This window comes from Papaver somniferum, chromosome 3, assembly GCF_003573695.1.
Source record: "Papaver somniferum cultivar HN1 chromosome 3, ASM357369v1, whole genome shotgun sequence".
NCBI classification, from domain to species: domain Eukaryota; kingdom Viridiplantae; phylum Streptophyta; class Magnoliopsida; order Ranunculales; family Papaveraceae; genus Papaver; species Papaver somniferum.
The window spans coordinates 128,755,236-128,777,628 of record NC_039360.1 but is presented as its reverse complement, the minus strand read 5'-3'; the positions used below and the strand labels follow the sequence as shown (position 1 = coordinate 128,777,628).

Genomic DNA, 22,393 nt, shown 5'->3' with positions numbered 1-22,393 from the left:
TCATGACCATTTTGCCAATAAAGCCTTGTTGGTGAGTCCGAGATTCCTGATTCCCAAGCCACCCAATTTCTTTGGTTTGCAGGCTCTATCCCATGCCACCCAATTAATTCTTTTCTTGTCAGCTGATGAACCCCAAAGAAAATATCTCATTATCTGGTCTAATTTCTTCTCAATGGAAACTGACATTTGGAAAATGGACATATAATATATTGGTAGGCTGGATAATGAGGTATGCATCAAAAGAATTCTGCCTGCTTTAGTGAAGAATTTCCTCTTCCATGGAGCTAATTTCTTTTGAAATTTCTCTATCACTGAATCCCAAATGTTATAACTTCTTGAAGCAGCACCCATTGCCATTCCCAAATATTTTAGAGGTAGCACTTCAATTTTACATTTTAGAATCTCAGCAATGGCAGCAACTGAATGATCTGCACCAATGGTAATAACTGAGCTTTTAGTGAAGTTCACCTTCAAGCCTGTAATAGCTTCAAAAACTTGAAGGATGATCACCAAGTTGTGAGCTTCCTCTTCAGTTACATCTAAGAATACTAGTGTATCATATGCAAATTGGAGATGGGAAATTTGAATGGAGTTAATGTTAAAACCTGAGATCATATTAAGTTGCATAGCATTCTTCATGAATATTTTGTTATTTCTGCACCCATAGTTTTAAGAGCATGTTTCTATACCTTCGTTGCTTAATAGATGTAACTTTTCGACTTCGAGTAGCGTGTTTGAGGATATGTGGTTTAAAAAAGAATAGTAAATTCCCCTTTTTTTACAAAAATGATCTTGGAGATTGTGCAATGGTTACTCTCAAACTCTTTGTTGGCATAGTAGTGATATTCTTTGTTTCTCTTTTTATCTTCGGATTCCTATCTAATGATCTAGGACGTAATCCTGGACGTGAGGAATAAAAAAGAGAAAGAGGAAAAAAACCTTTTTCTTGCTTGTTGGTTTATTCATTTTCTTATTTTTCTTATTCCAGACATTTAACTACGAGAAAATAAGATAAAATAAAAGGGTCTCGATCTTTTTTTGAATGCAAAACAAAAGCAAGTCATCAGAGGAAAAAACCCAGAAGTTAGTTTGACGATATAATTTCAAAATGATTTCTCGAAGTAAAAAGAAGTTAACTTTCTGACTTTTAGTATTGTCTTCTGCTTCTGGTATCCAAAACGCATTATAAAAATAGAAAAGCTGAAATTTCGTTGGAATGCTAGTTTTTGAAAACGACTTTTAGAATTAATTAGCTTTTTCTCGGAGCCAGTTTTTTTCTTTTACGTCTAACTTTCTGAAAAGTTGTTTCTCTTCGTTTCTTTTATCCCTCTTTTTCTTTCTTTCTTCAATTTCCGTCGAGCATTTCTTAGCTATAAGCGGAATAGATCTATTTCCCGTTTAAGCTAAAAAAATGAAAAACTGAAGTCAAGCTAAAGACGTATGACTACATTATAACAATGGCCTATGGTGGTTGGCCTTAGCTATAACGAGGAACAAATCCGGTCCCCTCTTAAAAAAAAAGTCTGTTACTCTATTTTTTTTATGTTAGCGATATTTTCTGTAAGCTTGAATTTGAACCAGTCAGTCATGCCAACGTTATATGGATTCAAGCAAAATAAGAAATACCTAGTCCTGAAAATTTTAAAGACTCTTCTCTCTCCTCTCTCTTATTCCTTTTTTTTCTCCAACAAAACCATTAAAAACAACCCTTCTCTGGTCAGATCTAGTCCATTTTTGGACTAGATCTGAGCAAATTTTTTCATTATTCCTTGCTTTCTAGGTTCTTTAGTAGATTAGTTTAGTTTTTATTATGTTTTCTACTTATCTACACCATTTTGGTGGTTTTATCTACTCTTTTGAGGTTTATCTTCGCTTTAATGGCGATTTTGGGTTATTGGGTTGAGCTCTAAGATCAATAGTGATGCTCTCCAACGACAAAATCTCCATCTTCGTTGTCTCCGACGACGAACTCTTCATCGGAATCTTCATCATCAACTTATCCGGCGACGAAATCTTTATCGGTGGTCTTTTTGATGACGAAAGCTTCATCACTATTTACAAGAGATTTGAGCAAATCACTCCTATTTTGGGAGCATTTCTTTCTAAAGAAGAAAAACAAACTAAATGGTTGGAATTTAATTCCGAGAAAAAACATCCTTCTTCCGATTTAATCGGATCTTATTCATACTTGTATTTGTCTTACTCCGATAATCCTTCTCTTCTCTTATCGGATTTCTGACTATTGTATTCTTACGGTATGTTCTTATTATTTTGTATTCTCTTATTTTCGATCTTAAACTCATTGTAACCTTGAAATCCTATTAATAAAAAGGTTCCTTGTTTATCAAAGAGAAAAAAAGAAAAGGAGTCGAGCTAATGAATTTGAACCAGTCAGCCATGCCAACCTTATATGGAGTCAAGCTAAAGTGCTAAACCAGGCGCCCAAATCCAATACTGAGCGGCCGAGCCCTACCAAAACATGGGGTTTGTCAACTGCAAACAAACGGTCCGCTACTCTCCTCTTTTCTCACACACTCTCTCTCTACATATAGATTTTGTGTTCGTTTCCCTTTTTCCCAGAGAGACATAGAGAACCTAAACAAAATAAAAAATAAAAAAAATGCAGCATCAAAGTTTAGTTCTTGATTCTTATTTTCAATCACATCTTCTTTTCACTAACAATAAGAATCATCTTTCTTTTCAATCAAGAAATCTCCTGAATCTGATCAAGAAAGAACCATCTCAATTACCTTTACATTTCAATCTCACATCGTCTTCTCAAAGGAAAAGATCGAGAACTAATGCAATTGTTTGTGCAAGGAAGAGAAGGGGAACAATTGGATTAGGTAAATCTGGGAAAACCCTAATAGAGTCTGCTTTACGAATTGCGACGAATCTGAATTTCTTTCCCGAACCAGTTAATCTGATCATCAGAGAAGGGCTAAGGAGTAAAGGTGGTAATGGGGGAGGATTTGGTGGTTCTTGGAATGGGTTTAGAGGAGGAGGTGGAGGAGGTGATGGATGGAGAAGGAAGAAGATGAATTTGGGGATTCTCAAGTATCTGTTTGGTGTTTGCGTTTTGGTGCTGTTATTGGTTTTCAGGAAGGAATCTCAAGGGTTGAGTGATTTAGGAATTTTTGGGATTTTAGGGTTGTTTTTGTTGAGTGTTCTTGAAAGAGATTGGAAGAGAGGGATCAAAAGTTGGGGTTTTGGATTCTGTACTTGTGCTGTTTTGATGAGCTTGGGCTTCAACAGAGGAGAAGATTTGCAGAAATGGGTCAAGAGTTTTAGGGTTTCTTCTTCACCATTCATGGAGTTTGTAACAAGAAGAAAAAGGACATGGACAAGAAGAAGAAGAGCATTGTGAAAGGAAAATGCTAGCTAGCATCATTACCTAGCATTAGTTCAATTTTTGTATGGTTAATTTTTTTTTCATTTTTCTTTTCAAGTTTTGGAGATGATTTCTTTTTTGTTTTCTTGAGAGAATTGTGTTTAAAACTTTAAATTTTGTTTGAGAAGATAACGAGAAAGCAAAAGCAAAAGCAAAGATGTTAATTTTGAGTTTTCATGGAGCCTAAAGAGCAATGCGGAATAGGACTGTTAAAGCCTTAATTCAATTTTGTTCCTGTTAAGTGTTTGAGGAAATGGCAGAAAGCCGGAAGGTATTCTGCAACTTATTAGAAATCAATTTGCAAGAAATCAGTGTGAAAGAAGAAGATTACAGAAAGTTTCTCACAGAAACCATTGCTTCATAATTTAATCTTGACAAAATTTGGCATTCAAATTTGAATTGATATATATCTACACAAATTACATCAAATAATGGAATGAATGCCACATTGTGTAATTTCATGCTAAGGGGAGCTATACCTTGCGACCATATAAGAATATAAGAATAAAAAGTGCCGTATAATTTGTCCAACTAACTACCCAGAATACAAGGCTTGCAACGAATCCTGTTGCGACCTTCTCTTCATAACAGGATGATGAAATCCTAGCAGCATTCATCTTGTATGTGCCAACCCTTGAGAAAATTGCAGGTCTTCTAAGAAGTATTGGGATATTCAGATCTTCTGCAATTTACAAGTGACTATTTCCCCATGAGTCGTGTGTGGTTATGCAAATTATGCGGAGGAGTTAATACTCTATTCAGGTAGACTGCATAAAGGAGTTCATTCCATACATCGGGAACCCCAGGCAGGCACCAGTGGCTGCAATCCTGCCTGTGAAGAGGAGCAGGACCACCAGTTCCGATATAGTACACAGATGAATGCCCATCTTTCCTCCGCGTACTCATTTCTGTAACGTTCAGCAGGCTCAGTGCAGACATTTGAGGCTCATTTGCATGATTTACAAATACATTACTGACTATGTGAAATTGGGGACTCAGTCGAGATGGAGTTGAAGCTAATTCAGGTAGTGTCTCCAAGTGACAGCTTCCTCCAGTTTTCCAGTCCCCGCCTCTGTAAAAGAAGTTTGCTGTTTATTAAAAATTTGCTGAACTGAATGTACGAGTCGAACATGATATACGTATGACAAATCTACTTAATAATAAACATTAACAACACAAAGTGAACAAATCATACATGAACAAGTACTGTCATAGAACAAGAAAACAAATGCATGACAGATATTTAAGCACTTAAATGAGAAATGATTTTCGAGTCTGAGAGACAATAAAGTTTAAGAAACAAACCTGAAATGGACGGGTGCATAGGTGCGATAGAAGACCTGGGTCTTGCTTGTATTCACTTCTGTACCAAGCCAGTGGACCAACGTCTCAATCGACCTTTCATATGCTTGTTCAACAGTCATATTCATCCTCAACTTTTTCCCTACTTGGAAATAGCACCCCCTGTGACCAACCAATAAGAATTTCCAAGATCAGATAAGAGTTCGCACCAATACACAACAGGTAATTAGATAATCAGCGAATAAACTCTCTTTGAGTGTGAATTTGATATTGTACATCCATATTGTACTGGTATAGATATGTTAGTTTAGCTTGAATGTGCTCTCAGTACCTAACATAGAGCGCCTAAAGTATAATATCAGTTAATGAAGGACAGCTGTAGAGAACAATGTAAAACAACCTCCATTATATGAAGAAATTTCTTTAGTTATGCTGTTCCTATGATCGAAGTTATATACTTTGAAACATAGGCCCAAACAAGCAAACAGAACATATGAAAGCTTTGAAGTTATATGCTTTGCCACTGATTGAATGGAAAATGGAAGAGATACCAAGCGGTAAACAAAAAAGAAGTTATGGTAGATTGGAATTACCCTCTTATGGTTTTTTCATGGTTCCACCAGTGCCCGGTATTAAAAATCAGCACATCTGCATCCCTCCACTGCACAGAAGTCCAATCCATATGATCCAATTTGAGTGTCATTTTCACCTCTTTGGGAGCCCCAACCGGCGCCCGTGTCTGAGGCACTAAAAATGGAGATCTATAGTACTCCACAGTACAATTATAATCCTTAAACATAAACACCAAATACCCATTGTGTTTCGTTATCGGACTTCCATTCACTTCATAAATTGAACTCTTGTCAGAAATCGCCATTGACAGCATACAGAGAAGTGATTCCCATTGATTTCTACCAATTGAATCGCCAACAAAAACAACTCTTTTGTTTCTCAGCTTTTCCAATATTGTATTTGCATCAAATCTGTTACAGAAGAATGAGAAGGGCTGAATTTCTATATAATATTTGAAGGTCCAAAAGATTTAGTCAATTTGATATAAAGTATGATCTCCAAACACATATAGCGAAACTCCAAACACCATCAACTAATCGAAAAAACAAGCATCACAAACTTCAAAAGTACCTAGAAAGAGATTGCAATGCAATAAAACAATGATTACATTCAAGCCAAATTTAAAAGCTTAAAGATCCCAATAAACCCACGAGCATAAGTTTGCCCGTGGAAAACCTTAAAGCACAAAACGCACAAAACTATATTCCATATATTTAAGCCACATTGATCAAAAAGACTTTATCAAGCCTATTTGCTATGAACTCTAGGAATCATCGAGTGAGAAACGAATACAAAGTTGAAAAGAAAAGATAGATTAGATTTTAGCTAAATTCTAAAGCTTTTCGATGCAACTAAACTATTTTCTACAAAACCAATTCAAACTTAACGGAGTCATTTTCTAGGATAATTTTAGTCACAATTGCATGAATTAAGAAGCTCGCAGATCTAAATAAAACCACAAGTAAAAGTCTGTACTTCACCAACAGAAAACCTCAGAGCAAACAAAATATTCCAATAGGTTCAAGTCAAATCAATCGGAATAAACTTAGAAAAGCGTAAGTTGTTCGAACCCCCGCAACATATGTCACCGAGAAATCATTACAAACTTGAAGAAAGCAGCAGGAAGTTAATTTCATCAGTCAATTTCTAAGTTTTTTAGTCAAAATTTCAAAACAATTAGACCAGGTACGATTTTGTTAAATAAATTCAGTTCCAATAGTCCAAAATGTTCTAAGAGTATAAAAATGTGCTAGGCCTAATCAGTTCATAAGAAAATCAAACATAGAGGAATATAGAACTCCAACAACTAGTCAAATTCAATTTTTCCAGAAACTCGGACAAAACCCATACATGAAAAAAATCAAGAATCTAACAAAAGAGGGTTCAAAGGCAAACTAGAATCACACCTGGGTAAGTTGCAATGTTTAGGTTGCCATCTCCATTTAGTATAGAACTTATCTTGTCTACCATTTTCAGAACAACGAAACCCTTCATCCATAAACTTACAATCTGTAGACTCATACAACGGATATGATTCATCCCATACCCAATCACCATCAAACACATCACAGTCTTCTCCTCCTCCTTCTTCACCATAAAATCTAACTCTTTTAACATCACCATTGAAATCAACAGGAGCAGAAGTTTCATTACTAACTCCTAACCAATCAAATCTCTTCGAAATCTGATGAAACTCAAACCCTTTCATCACAACAAGTTTGTAATAATCTAAGTAAAAAAAACAAGAAAGGAAACAAAAAACTGTCAACAAAAAACAACTCAAGATCCCTGGTTCAATGGGTTTTACACGTTTTAACTTCTTCAGTACTTCCAAGTATGCCATTGTTGTTTCTGGGTCTTGATTTCTTTGCCTCTCAGTCATTTAAACTGAAAAAATGGGTATTTCTAGATTTTCTGTAATGTTCTTTTGACAAATCGAGACATGGGTTTTGAAAAATGAAGTGCAAAAATTAAATCTTTCTATACATTTGCATCTAGAGAGACAGAAAATGAAGTTTTTTCTGTCTAAACTAAGAAGGTTTTTTTCTAAACTGAGGAGGTTTTTAAGAGTACAGAAGGACTCATTAAAAGAGGGTTCAATTAAAAATGGTAAAAAGAGCAGTGATTCCTCTGTAACCGTGTTTAGTGGAGAGAGAGATAGTGAGTGAGTGTGATTTCTAAGAGAGAGAGAGAAAGAATAGAGGCTGTCTGCATTCATGTCTTCGTGGGTTTTTGACAGTTACAGTAAGAGATAAAAAGTGTAAAGCTATGCTACTAAACAGTCTCATGATACTAGCTAGCATCACCGGGGACTATGCCCCTGCAACGGCAACCGTTTAAGATCAATCTAGTTAATTTGGACAAATTTAGTGATTTTACAAATATTTTCTCAACCCTATACACGAAATGGTTGGTTTGTGATGATACTACGTCAAAAGTGTTCGAACGCAAGCCTGCAAAATGCTTTCTGTCATGCAAAATTATTTGGCAACTAGTTTTGAAAGCTAACATAGGAATTCTGACATGGGTGCTTATACATAAACCAGATTCACATATGAAAATTTGAAGATTGATAAATTATCTCATAGTTAATATCGAATATATTTTCGAGATTCTCTTTTAACAAATAAGTTGTTGGTTTGGTGCTGACAAGTTCATATCATTGTTGTTATCACTTAGTGACTTTACCGTATTTTGCTATGGTAAGTATGATTTCTTGGCTTCTTGCCCACCCATGTAAAAATATCTTTGTGACGGAGAGGTAGCCAGAGAGTCTGCCAATTAAAATGTTGACTTTGGATCCAATGGTTGTTTATGTTTGGTGTATCAAGAGTTTGATGTGGAGGTGTATAAAGAAGTAAAACTCAGCAGTAAAGAAATGGAGAGTGGAGACATCAATATGACGGTTAAATTCGGAGAGTTTAAAGAGGTAGTGGGGTAAATTACCTTTGTTTGTAATGTAGTGGTGAATTACTGCTGGGGCAGTACCAGGGTTTGTTAAACAAGTCTTGAACATTCTTATAGAATCGAGGTAAAGCAGGAGGATATCTCATATTTCCAAGATAGGCATTATTCGAAATCAGAGTCCCAAGTTTGTAATCCACTTTGTTGCAGCATCGAGAAAATTTTAGTCTCACTGGTCATTTCATCGTCCAGAGCCAGAGGCACATTTTTGTTTATTTTTATCGCTAAAGAATTTGCCCGTGAAGAGTCTCCGTTTCTAGTCACTGGTGTCATCACCTAATAACTTGACCAGAATATTACAGTGACATCTGTTATATTTTTATTCGACTTGCATCTATTAAGTTTGGTTTAAACTGTCAACAACAACAAGAAATAATTTCAATATTGTATTCAGATATCTTCATAATGCAGACTGGGGTTAACCAGGGTAGCAAATAATTACTCATAATCAGTAAGACCTAATTATTCATGAAGTGTGGTAGGGTTGAAGGTCATGATGAGAATATATGGATTCATGCAAATTTGTTACATGCTGAACTCAACTACTCTTCCCATGAAGAAAGTATGTTGGCATCATTTGAAAAAAGGGTACTACTTTTTGTCTTCCGTTATCCTGCTTTTTTTTTTTTTTTGTTCTTTTAAGTCTCGTGAATATAGCCGTTAATTAATGGCCACAATGGTAATTATGTATTTTGAATGTTGTTGTTAATGACAGGTGAAAAGAAATGATATTTTTCCAGGTGATGAAATTATCATCCTTGAGTTTCAAAGGAATTATATGAGCAATAGTATTGAGCGAAAGTGTGGAAATGCGAACATTAGGTCTGTGATCCATCGAATGAAATCAAGATTTGAGATAAAATTGAAAAACAGAAATCAAGATTTGAGAGAAAAAGAAAGTAAATCAAGATAGTAGCGATTATGATGAACAAACATATCAAGATTTCGAGTAAATCTTGATTAAAGAACGAATTGAAAAGCTCAAAAAACAAAAGTAGATCTCAGAAAGTTCGCAAGAATTGGAAAACAAAGAATACCGGAGGAAAATAATCTTCACCAAAAAGTGTATCTGTGAATCACCGTCGCAAGAGAAAAAAGGACACAGAGTTTCGTTGAAGATGAAGAAAAAATCACCATTGAAGGATCAAAAAGCTTAACCTGCTCTCGGTACCATAATGACAGGTGAAAAGAAATGATATTTTATTTAATGAAAAACAGTCAAAGTTGTTACAGGAGCTGTCATGACATTACATTTATATAGACAAACCAATCTACACTATACACGTGTAGTAACAACAGTGGTCAGAACAGATTAGTTTACACATGTACAACACACATGTGAGACTGACAGTAACAGAAAATATAAGTACAGACACTCTAAAGATAAGGGCACCATTAATTGTGAGGCTGTGTTACACAACATGTGGAAAAACAAGCAAAGTAAGGTCGTAATTTTGGTGGAAGGGATTTGATTAAACCCGCACTGTTCTCATTTAAAAGGTTACAACTCTTTTAGCGCATGCAATCGTGCACTAGAAGTCTAGAACTTCCTTAAGCTCTTTATAAAATTTCATACGTCTTTGCTACCTGGCTAAATTGGGGCCTATGCCCATTAATTTGGGCCTACAACTACATGACAAAAAAAGGTCATTGAAAAATTAAAAAAAAACCAGCCCTTATCCGATTATTTTAAAAAATAGCTAATTTACCCCTTGATTAATTATGGTAATAGGGTAATTAATTGATGTTTAATCAAATTAAACTAAAAATTAACTAATCTTGATTCTTCATCAAAACGTGATTTATTTATTTTTTGAGAAAAATCAAACCAGAATCGGTATATGTTGGTGCTCTCATAAACCGATTCAGGGTTGATTTTTTCAATTCACAAAAAATAACCAGAATCGGATTTTACAAATGTACACAAAAAACCGATTATGGGAAAAAAAAAAATCAAACATAATTGAAATCATACTCGACCTGAAAATGAGTATGATTTCATACTCGATTTCAGTTCGTATATAAATTCATATACTCATTTTGAGATTGAGTATGAAATCATACTCGTTTTGAAATTGTGTAAAATCATACTCATACTCATTTTCAATTTGGGTATAACCAGAATCGGTTTACACGATACAGACATAAAAACCGATTATTGACATTGCACAACAGGAATCGGTTTATAAAAGTGCTCATGTAATCCGATTCTAACAAAAAAAAGATACAAAAAAATTGTGAATTTTTTCTTACAACAATCGGTTTACTCGACACACATATAAAATCCGATTCTAGCGTTATACATCAATAATCGGTTTTTATAAGTGCTAATGTAATCCGATTATGGGCTAAGCAGTTATGAATTCAAATGGTAGACAATCGAGCTATGTGGACATTAACATTGATCGATTCTGGTTCAAATTTCTCGAACAAAAAAACATATCCAGGACAATCGGGTCACATGTACATTAACGTTAACCGATTCTGGTAAACCCGGAAAAGTTTGATTTCAAAAATTTCAATTTTTGAGCGATTGCATATTATTAAAACCTAGTTTAAATTGAGAAGAAGAATCAGTTGAAGTGGAGATGAAAATAAATTTGATTTTGATTTTGATTTTAGTTTTAGTTTTTAATTTTATAATTTTAGGTTTGGTTTTGGTTTTGGTTTTTAATTTTATGATTTGAGTTTTATGATTTTGATTTTAATTTTTAATTTTTAATTTTATGATTAGAATTTAATGGGGACACATTTGTAGTATTAGTATTTGATAAAGGGTAAGTTGGTAGTTTCATCTCTTAATTATTATTTTTTTGTCCTGTAGTGTAGGCCCAAATTAATGGACATAGGTCCCAATTTAGCCGGGCTTTGCTAAGTGTATTTTTTTGTAAACAAAACACTTAATTCAATGCAGTGGGAGCTATTGATTTTTTGTGAAGCAAAATATTGTTGATTCTAAATTATTCCATTTTTGAAGCGATGTTGCTTCTAAATACTGAAAAGCACTTCTGTTTCTTGGGAAGCAGAAGTAAGAAGTATCCAAACGCTCTGTTAAATTTCTGACTTAATTTTAAATTTAATTTTCCCCATCAAGGTGCCAGTAGATGAATGGTGAAGATCAGGATGAAAAATTAGAAAATAAATGAATTATTGTTAACCATCCATACACTTGTATGTGATGGTGGAAAAATTAAAAAGAACATAAATTCTAAGAATTTAACTCAAGGAATTTGCTTCGTAATTTGAAATGGTTAGTTCAGTCTGTATCGTTCACCATCGTTATTACTATCGTACTGTAAAATTGTACAAACACATAATGCAGCGAGAAAAAAAAAGGGATGGAGAATCTCCAAGAAGGGTTTGACCGCATATTTGATTTTGTTTTCATCATATTGACGAGGTTCAAACAATCACTTCTAATGCAAAAGGAAGTGATCTTCAGTTCACTAATACACTTTAGGATCTCTAGGAAGGTTTTTGCTTCAACATTCAAAGAGAAGGCAACCCATCTCGCCCCTGCTCTATAATGTCCATATGTTGTCAGAAATAAAAATAGCAAATCCACAATACAGTCAAATTCCAAAATAATAAGTTAAGAGAGATTATCCAACCATAATTAGACTATTGTTCCATAATTCTGATATTCTGTTATATAACAACTAGTTTAACTGAGCTTATAATTGGATTGTTTCTGAATTACAGAATAGTTTTAAAGATGATCGAATTCATATATTTCCAAACAGACTAAATTACAAAGGTGATTTTAGAAAATTAGTGTTTGACTAAGTGATCATTTAACCAAGATTATAACTTGTTCTTGATGTCTCTGTTGATTACAGTTTGAAAGCATAGGTAAGGAGATATCAAACCAAATGGTTTTAATAAAGTTCCATTTAACAAGATGATGAATTTCATTTTCACAAGTATCTGTATTACATAGTTTACACCAAAGACAAGAATGCTTATTTTCTTAGCGGTAACATTCTTGATACTACTTATCAGTAAAAGATTTTTATTTTTGGGAGGGAGTCAAGTGTCTAGAGTTGTCTTTAAAATTTTTATTGTTTCTTGGTTTTTTTATAATCTGTAATTATTTTATATGTTGAATGTGTGTATACTTCCCATGGTGGAGTTAATATCCATATAATTATATCATTGCCTGAAACACTTGATGTAATAAACTTGAGTTAACAAGATCTGAAAGCGTAAGAATCATACTCTAAAGAAAATGGTTTAATGTCAGAAGAAACAACATACTGAAATTTTAATTTCTGCATAGTTTCTTACGAGTAATGAAATTGATGAGTTTCTCAAATGCTAAATCTGATTCAAGGTCCTCATTTCCCACATGTTGGGTCAAATAACAAAATATAAAGAGGTATAAATATTTTTTTGTTTTTTTAAGTGGAACTTATGTTACTAAGCAGCTCCCCTTCAGAGAGATTAAGAGACGAAATTTTGATTAATGGTTCCATCTTATGTATGAAGGAAACATAATCTAATTTCTCACATTTTTCTGCAGTCTGAAGTGTTTACAAGCTTATGGAACTATTTTTATAAATTGGCATTTATTTGGTTTTTCCAATCTTTGTCGAAAGTTTCACTTGGGAATGGAAAAGATTCAAAAGAAGTGGGAAACATGGAGGTTATAGGACATGATTCTTGGTTCTATTTGGTGAAAGAACATTCCTCATAAAGTATAGAATCACTGAAAGACTAATTAATGATGTAAAATGTTTGTTATTCAATTGGTATTTTTTTCAAAGTTTCAAAGTTTAAAATTTTCAGTGTCAGTCTCTTGACACGGTGATAAGAAACTTGCATGCTTTCATTATGTAACAACTATTTTGCCTATTTGTCTAGTTTTCAGTGTCTTCAGTTCTTTGTGAGCTTCACTACTTTTTTTCTAAAGAATTTACTCATGCTTTGCGTCAAAAGAATAATTTGATAATACTATTGAGGCTTGGTTCAAAGTAATTTTTAATAGTTTGTATACTCCAGCTTCGATTAGCATCAAACAGTTGGTTGATTGTTACGGGATTATTATGATCATCTATAAAAACACGATTAATTATTTCTTCTTTGCCTGGAAGCCAAAATTTGGTCCAGATTTTAATAATAGATCTTATTATTTTATTGGAAATGGTTGGATTTTTATCACATCTAGATTATTTTTATACCTTTCCACGTACATGAATCCATATAATTCTTCTTTTTTTTTTAGAAAATGATTAGTTTTAAGGAAATAATTGTTTAAGGATTTTAGCACAAATTTTTTCATATTCATTTAACATTTCCCATGCAAGTTTTGTAAGTACCGTAATATTTTATTTGTGAGGATTCCTAAGACTAATATCCCTTGTTCTCTGGGGATGAAATACTATACCAAGACTTTTTATCGGGTTAATACTTCTGAATTTTATTACTGAGTTATATTCATGGAAACTTGACAGGATATTAGGAAACCTAATTCAGGACCATTCCCACATTGAGTTGGACTTGCTAATCTAGGTTTGATAGAGTTTAATAAAGAGTTTAGTTTCTTAATAGCATACTCATACTTGGTGGTCAAGTTTGTGTTCTCTATACATAGGACTAGAATTGTATCTTTGTAGACATCCAACCTAGGAGAAAAAGAAAAAATAGTAAATCCTTGTGCTTAGGAATTTGGCCTTTTTGTTAGGGAGCGTTGAGTGCTACCATGAGGGCCAATAATTATGTGAGATAAAAACTTGTAGAGAGAGGATTTTGGTGTTCTAGTATTTGGAATTTAGTGTTTTGTAATAAACCAAGTATATAATGTTTTCATGTTCCACCTCCATTAATAACATCTATGAAGAAGGTGTAGAAGAGAAGACATGATCCTGGTTTCAAAAATAGTTTAAAGAGTTGATTTTTATGTTTTTTTTAATGGTATTCTCGAGTATGTTTTATTAACTCTTTGTCTCTTGTCTAGGGTTGCTGAAAGAGCATGTAATGATCTTTGATTAATGGAAGTTTTTCTGGTGGTGTTGGTCGTCGATGTAGCCTGTAAAGGTGAACCACATAAATCTTGTGTGTGGTTGTTTATCTTTTGTCTTTCTTATTATTTATCGCTATTTGGTTCAAATCACCAACTGTACTTTGTGATCTTGTGTCCCTTTTCTTTTATGGTGCCCAAGAATTGGTATCAGAGTTTGGAAAAGTAGGCGTGATTGAACCTAATACTGAATAATAGTTTATTATTTCTTCAATAATTTTTTCTTGTTTAATCAATAAGATTGATTTACCTTTTCTCAACAATTCTTCATGGTGCTAGAGCTAGAAATAACCCGATTTCCATTTGTCTTCTCTCTTCTTCCTTTTTTACTTTGAAATGTTTTCTTGTTTTACTCTGATTCATCATAGAATCCGACATTTCTAAAGTTCATTTAAACATAGTGCACAATATTGATTCTCTGAATTACAAGATGAGCAAACCAACTACAACACATTTTATCGCGGCAAAAAGGATTTCAAGTATATAAAAGACACAAGTGACTTTAATGTTGTTCTACAGAAAGGAATGCATGCACTTTTTTGTCATTATGATTGCGTGGGGAATCCAAATAATTTAAGATCTACCAGTGGTTCTGTGTATTTTTTTTTTGTTTTAAATATATTTCTTGGTCCTCACAGAAATAATCAACCATCGCTAGGAATTCGACTGAAACGAAATATGGATCCTTAGCTCATACTCCAACTGTAAGTATTATATATGAGTTTGTTAATTATTAAAATTTTCCTTCGTGTTTATCCTTTTCTGATCGTGATAATAAGAGTGCAATTGCTCTTGTTTTTAATTCATTATTGCACATTAGAATGAAGCATGTTGCAATTGACGTTAACTTCGTCATCAAACTCATTTAATCTACAATTCTGAAAGTCTTTTACATCTCCATACGTTCTCAGGTTGCATATTTTTTTACTAAGAGCCTATCAACCTCCAAATTTGAGCTTTTGAGGGACAAACTGAGCATTTTTGTCATTCCTAGGGGACTCGCAAACTTGTGAGTTAGAGAGGCTTCCTCAACAATTGTCAATGGGTGCTGCTATATACAGTTTTCCGTCTTAACAACTGTCATGTAACTACTTTTCATTTTTTGTTGACTCCTATAATTGGTTTGTCGCCAATTATTTGTTACAATCTCTAGCCTTTTATATAAGGCATTGTATCATTCATGCGTTATGTCTTATCTTTTAAATAAAACTAACTAAATTGTCTGGTTCATCAATGTTATTCTATATGACTATCAGTGGTCAGCAAATTATTTTGATTTTATTAAGTTCGAGTTTGTTAATAAATAGTTTACATTACTAAAGTAGACCTAGGTGTTAAACATTGTAGAAAATATTCTGCATTGGGAGAATAGATGGACTTTGCTCCATCATTCCTACTCTTAAATTTTGTCAATGGGTACGGGTCTATCAAGGTACCAATGGACCCAGACCGGACTCAATAATAATTTCGGGCGACCATCGATTCTGGGTACCCGTTGGATGAAAACCATCAATTTTTTTTCTTCCAGAAACTTAATATCTAGCTCTTTTTGGCTTGGATCCAAATTATTTTTATAAAAATGTATTATTATTTCTTTATAGATGTTCTAAACAAAGAAGTGTAAGAACAAAACGAAAAACGAAAAAAATCAAAAGTAAAACCAATAAAATATCTAAAGTTTTACAAAAACGATGAATTAAAGAATGAATATATAAATCGGGTAGGAGATCAACAAGCAATGGAAGAGATCTTAGATACAAGACAAGGGATCCCGGTTGACGACGAAAGGAGATCTATATCCGTGCGAAACTGTTGGATCAGACGAATACGACCCGCAAAGCGTTGGCGGCAGGCTTAGCATCTCTTTGATAGCTACTACTCAATCTTTTACACCAATATATCGTACTCTCGCGACCGGGTCATCATAATTTCTTGTCCTATAAGGGAAGGTCTGAAAATACTCATATGTCCTACATGTGAGGAGTATCAGAGCAATTTCAAACAATTGGAGCTGGAGCTGCTACTATTGTCCTAGCAGGCGCAGCGTAGTTGATACATACTACCATTTGGACATGTTAAGACTTCGGGTCCAGTTCGATAATACCCATTGGGTCCTAAATTGTTAATGTGCCCAATCTTAGAATCCAGATGCAGACTCGAATCAACCGGCCCGGTATTGGCCCGGATATCTTGAACATGTAATTGTTCTACATCAATCCACGTCAATAAAGGAGGAAAAGAAAAGAGAACTCTCTCTGGCTTTGCCGACTTCCAGGTTGAAAAAATTAAAGAGGACTGTAATGGTGAGGTGGACACTTTGATTAGTAAGAGTCAGACTCAATAAAAATCTCATTTATGGATGAAAACTTTACATTTGTTACGCTTTTACCACCTCTTATGCTCCTAACCACGATTAAAGAAAGCAGAACAAAACAAAATTTATCCAAATCTATAAAGCTTTCTCTGCAAGAAAATTCCAGCGCAACTTTTCACTCCAAAAATAATCTTTTTTTAGCTTAATGGCTTTTTAGGTTATCTCCTAGATCTCTAATAACTATTCTCTTTCCGAAGGGAAAACATCCCAAATCCAGTGATTGGACTGGTTAAAGATAAAGAAAAGCCAAACAGAAATGGAGGGGAATGAATGAACTGGACCTCCTCCTAGAGATCATTTCAAGTCATTCACTGGCCGCTTCTTTGACTACAATGACAATTTGTTAGAAAGGCCCAAAGTCGATTATCGACATTAATTTGCTGTTACAAATCTCCATCTGAGGTTGCTGCTAACTTTTCATTTTGAAAAGGAAATAGCATTTAAAGTATTAGAATGCTAACACGGCACCAGTGGACCTGCAAAATACTGCTAGTAGTGGTCATGGAAGATTCTTACCAAAAAGATCACAATATGAGAGGTCCACTAATTAAGTATTAAACTAAACTATGACTTATATACTAAATTTCAAAAACAAACCAGTTCTTGTCGCATTGGTTATGCATAACGTGTTGCAAATTTCTGATAGAGTACAGGACGCGTACAGCCAGCCACTGGTTTACCTATCTCAATGCCTATCCTCCTGATGCTTACAGCGGAACTTCCGTCAATACTCGCAGGAAAGTCTCGATCCTTGTTGACTGTCGCGTATTGGAGATTGTAACGCATTGCAGTCGCACCACGGCTTAATGAGGACGCCAATTGTAGTCCTGTCATGTTTGGCAACCATTTGTTAAAGTATGGATACAATTAATTTTTCGCGAACAACGTCCATGGATATCAAAGGTTTTAGGTGGCTAAAGATCTTCTTCGCGTAGGAATCATGTGATAATCGAGAAGAATAATTGATTCGAAAGAAAGATGAGACCCAATAGTACCGATATATATATCGTACCGACGTGTATGAACATTTGCTGTCACGTATCACCATCAAGCCTGCTGCTAATTTCACATTTGACAAGGAGAGAGAGATTGTTTTCGGATTAAGAAGTGTTGTTGAAGACACCGGTGGACCCTGGAATTTTGTTGTCCTCTCCGAATTTCAAATTCCATATATGAAAAATAGTACTGTAGTGCTTATGGAAAGCTTGTTGCCCTACAAATCATACCATAAGGTCCACTACGACTAATTTGCAGGGCTCAATTGGGGGCCTGGAAAATATTTGGGGGCCTCACCAATTTTGTTTGCATCCCAAAATTTTTAAGGGCGTATCAATAGTAAATTGAAAATACTGTTTTACCCCTTATTTTTTTTTTTTTTAATTAAAATTTTAAAATCAATTTTTCTTTTTTTTGAATTTTATGTTTGCGAAAAAAATATTTTTGGCTCAAATTTGTATGAAAAGTCGTCATGAAATTTTTTAAAAAATAACGACCCCCAAGAGTCGTCATTGTTTCAATGACGACTTTAAACAGTCGTTATTGTTCCGAAAACGACCCTCAGCAGTCGTCATTGTTTCAATGACGACTCTAAATAGTCGTTATTGCTTATAAAAGAGTCGTTATCTTCTTTAAAGATTCATTAATGGCGGAATACATTAAAGGGTCGTCATATGCGTAGTTGAACATTAACGACTGTCTAGAGTCGTCACTAAAACAATGATGACTCTTGAGGGTCGTTTTGGAACACTAACGACTGCTTAGAGTCGTCACTGAAACAACGACGACTCTTGAGGGTCGTTAATTTTTTAAAAATTTCATGACGACTTTTCGTACAAATTTGGAAAAAAACAATGATTTTGATTTTAAACTTTTGATTTTAAAATTTTGCACTAATTAAGTGAGATTATCACTAATTAAATGAGATTATCACTAATTAGATAAGGGGTAGATTAGGCATTACCAAAATATTTGGATAAGGGGTAATCCAAATTAGGATTGGGTGACCTTTTTGTCCTCTAATGGGAATCCCCCAATTACTTTCAAGTCTATACCAGAAGATTACCGAATTCCACGAGAAATGCTCCATACAGCCTAGTTAACCATGGTCTCGGTGCAGTTCCCAATTACCATGCTCTAATACTCTAATAATACTAATGTAGTTTAAAGGCAATAGTCATAAGATTTCATGATTGATGATTTAGTGGAAAAAGTTAGCTAAAAACACAACCAGTGAACTATAGTATTATACATGATGATGCATTAAAGCATACTTAATGACAAACCAAGACTATCTTATCTTATTAATATAAATGTACATTAGTCATGGTGTATGTTTTTTGCTTAAATAATTTGATGTTTGCGTCTAATAAGGAATGACAACCACACAACAAAACATTTTGGAGCTAATCACATGTTCATGTGGCGCAATCCCTATACTTAACATTAATGTCATGATTGTAATCAATTAATCAAATCTAATCTAAGGTTATAATAATATGAATCACAGTAACCACCGACTTCATTTATGACTAATCTAAGCTAGTTGAGGTGCTAAATACTCTTATTATGCCACTGCTTTAAGCAGATTTTTTAATGTAAAACACTAGATCAGGGCCTTAATTGCCACTGCTAAATACTCCTACAACTCATGCAAATTCTCCTAAACCCTTACACGGCTTAGTTGACATTTCAGTTGATCTCCAGACTAGTGTCAAAAGAAAATGGATCCAGATTTGTTTTATCACCTATTTATAACATAAACATTTAATGTTTGCTTGGTTCTAAGATAAATATAAACTTCATTAATCCAAGGCTACTAACATTGGATCAAAAAAATGACCTCAGCACTCTCTGCGCAGATGTGGGTAAGACGTGCGCATGCACACCATCACCATGGAATTGGACCTAAGCACTCAAACAAGCAAAGACATTTTCTTTTAGAACATTGTTGTGCATAGAATTCTCATAAATTCGATGGTCTATCAATCAGAAAAGTTCTAAAAGAGATCAACAAATTCTATGTTGATAAATAGAATCAAAAATGGCAAAATGTCTCATCAACAAGATATTTTCTGCAGCTTTTCTTAATATCCTGGTGATTATGGTATCAACTACTAGCCGTAAGTATTTAACCTCTTTGTATTAATAATTCATACAAAGTACATCTAATTCTAAGCAAATAAATGCCTTTGAGAATGATTTTGCCTTCATGCTAATCTATTAGAATCTGCATTATTATTTTCTATTAGGACAAGATGTCGTCACAGCAGATGCAAACTTTGACGTAGGTGCAGACATTAGCGTACGCAGAGACCTTGGCGTTGGCATCGCCATAATTCTCAACAGAGATATTGTCAATAAACGTACGACACCTTAATGTATTAACATAATTAGGTCCCCCATCATAGGAGTATGTAAGAATATTTATTCAGTAAGAACTGTATGAAAGTTACAAGTTCCTAACAGAATGCGATTATATCAACTATGTATGCTGATGATTTTATGCAACCTTTGCTCAAAATTGTTTGTTAATGGCTTTCAGAGTATATGACATATCATTCATTTCCATGAGACTATTTCTATGTTCTTAAGAATTTCGTTACACAACAAAATAATCAGAAGAACTTAGTTATTTAGTGAGATAAATCATTACTATTGAGCATAGAGTAAGAATGTACAAATTTAGGAATTCATTCCATAGAGGGTAAAATACTAGCAGCTACATGCTATTCACTCTAAGCTTGAGAGAACAGAAGTTAAGTACCCCAAACTTTCTTCAGATGGATATCGCAGAAACTATCTTCAGATGGATGTCAGAAACAATGAAGTTGCTCAATTTCATAGTACGTAATAGCAGAAAGAGAAAAATGCAGCAATTCCACTTAAGAGACATAGTCTATCTAAACGGCTCTCATTTCTCATTTTCTCTTCTTTTAATTCACTCTGAACCTTCGAGTAAATATGACAAGATTCTAAAACCTCACTATAATTTTTGCTCCGGCGGCAATTTAATGCTTCCTTTAGAACAAGCAAACTATTTCTTCCATTAACATGAGAACCTTCCATGTCTTCTAGCTGTAAACTTAGTTCAGTCAATTCCAGCGTTGTTTGATTTCCTTCTCCATCTGTGATTAATGCAACCCGGAATTTCATAACGAGGATGCACTCTGCTACCTGGCATGGAAGAATGTCTTTTGCAGGAAGAATGGAACCAAAACGGATCAAGAAATCTCTGTCAGTCGGCCAATGTCTTTGTCCACCAAGTGGAATCCAGCTAGAGATATTAGCAGCCTGCTTCAACTTCTTGTTCACAATAATCCAGCTAAGTCTAATCCCATCACATAGTTCCTTCCAGAGTTTACCATCTTTTCTCTCTCTCTCAATGCATGTAACTGATGGTAGCCCGTCATCAACCGAAAGTGTAACTTCGTGGTGGTCATGCTCTCTGTCAGAATTGGTTAAGAGATCAACGCGGAAAGGGCAGTTACGAAACCAACCATTGATGCTATCGGAATCAGGAATTCCCCAGAGGACTTTCGAATATATCGATTTGCCTTTGTAAATTACATCAACTATAGAGACGAAATCTGAAGGTGAAATACTTTTAAACACATCCAGGTCACCATAATATTCAGCCTCAGCCCATCCTTCTGGGTAATCAAGAGAAGGGTCCCAATGAGAAAGACAAACATCTTTGTTAACAATAAGCGGGAAGCAATCTGAATAGAACTTTCTATACCCTCCGATCGATAAAATCAAACTCCTAACATCATCCCTATTGGTACAAGGCCAGAGAGAGTGACACACATTTTCCCATATTTTCTCTTGCTTTGAGATGGAGCAGAAAGCGGCACAAACACATGCCGCAGTAGCCAAAGTAGTACCATCAAGACGGCCTAATATGTCATGGAAAAGGTCACCGCATAAAATTGCCACACTTTCAGACTCCATGACAGATATTCCCATAGTCTTCTGATGAACTGGGAAAAAAAATGCAAAACAGAACAAGTCAGCCTAGGCACTTTATAAAGAAGATCAAAGTAAGACGTTTGAATTAAAATCTTATTTCTTGTCAGCTAGGGCCTAGAGGTATGTTAAAATCTTCAAACAGACAGCAACATAGAACAAATCTGCCTGTCCAATCTATCAAAACCTTATACTTTTAGTTCTTCAAAACTTAGAGCACAATGACAACAACTGCAATCTTTGGAGTAGTTTTTGACACACTACATGTGCTCCACCGACCATGGTCTGTGGATTCAGCTAGCCGCGTTTTCTATGTGGGCTTTGAACTAATTCCACAGCAAAATGTTTTCAAGTTACTAATTTTTTGTGCAATTTTCTAAAATCTCACAATGAAAAAGAAACTTGATAATTTAAGAAACTAATACAGACCCATGGAATAAAAGCTTACCTTAATGATTTCCCAGCATGGGTTTCCTTTCCAGAAACCTCAATTGAGAAATTATCTCCAGACAAACTATTATCAGATTTTCAAAAAATATGATCTTTTATTGATGAAGTTCAGACGAAATTGATGAATTTCTACATGATAGAATCAGGATTTGCTGGAGCTTCAACCCTAGGGTTTACTTATATTTTCTCAGATATGCAAATTGGTAGAAACTAGGGTTTACTTATATTTTCTCATCTCATTTGTTCTTTCTCCCTAGTAGATTTTTCAGGGGTTTAGCCTGCAAAATAAGAGCATTCCTATTTGAGTATAATCACTTCGTAAAATGACCATAAACCCCTCGTCAATTAAACAAAA

The 22,393-nt window shown here is 34.4% G+C and overlaps 4 protein-coding genes across 4 annotated transcripts; 1 reads left to right on the top strand and 3 right to left on the bottom strand.

Moving 5' to 3' along the window:
- Positions 1–639, bottom strand: LOC113359977. Its single transcript, XM_026603532.1, has one exon. The coding sequence runs from the start codon at positions 637–639 to the stop codon at positions 1–3; it is 639 nt and encodes a 212-aa protein (XP_026459317.1).
- Positions 640–2,620: 1,981 nt separating this feature from the next.
- Positions 2,621–3,367, top strand: LOC113359976. Its single transcript, XM_026603531.1, has one exon. The coding sequence runs from the start codon at positions 2,621–2,623 to the stop codon at positions 3,365–3,367; it is 747 nt and encodes a 248-aa protein (XP_026459316.1).
- A 361-nt stretch (positions 3,368–3,728) lies between these two features.
- LOC113357345 (protein trichome birefringence-like 10) lies at positions 3,729–7,418 on the bottom strand. Its single transcript, XM_026600722.1, has 4 exons — positions 6,673–7,418; positions 5,287–5,676; positions 4,697–4,855; positions 3,729–4,463 (listed from the first exon to the last, which is right to left on the bottom strand). Exons 1-4 carry the CDS (start codon positions 7,146–7,148, stop codon positions 4,091–4,093), a joined length of 1,398 nt encoding a protein of 465 aa, XP_026456507.1. The 5' UTR covers positions 7,149–7,418; the 3' UTR covers positions 3,729–4,090.
- Positions 7,419–20,235: 12,817 nt separating this feature from the next.
- Positions 20,236–22,315, bottom strand: LOC113357344 (probable F-box protein At2g36090). Its single transcript, XM_026600721.1, has 2 exons — positions 22,037–22,315; positions 20,236–21,602 (listed from the first exon to the last, which is right to left on the bottom strand). Exon 2 carries the CDS (start codon positions 21,586–21,588, stop codon positions 20,461–20,463), a length of 1,128 nt encoding a protein of 375 aa, XP_026456506.1. The 5' UTR covers positions 21,589–21,602; positions 22,037–22,315; the 3' UTR covers positions 20,236–20,460.
- Positions 22,316–22,393: the final 78 nt, after the last annotated feature.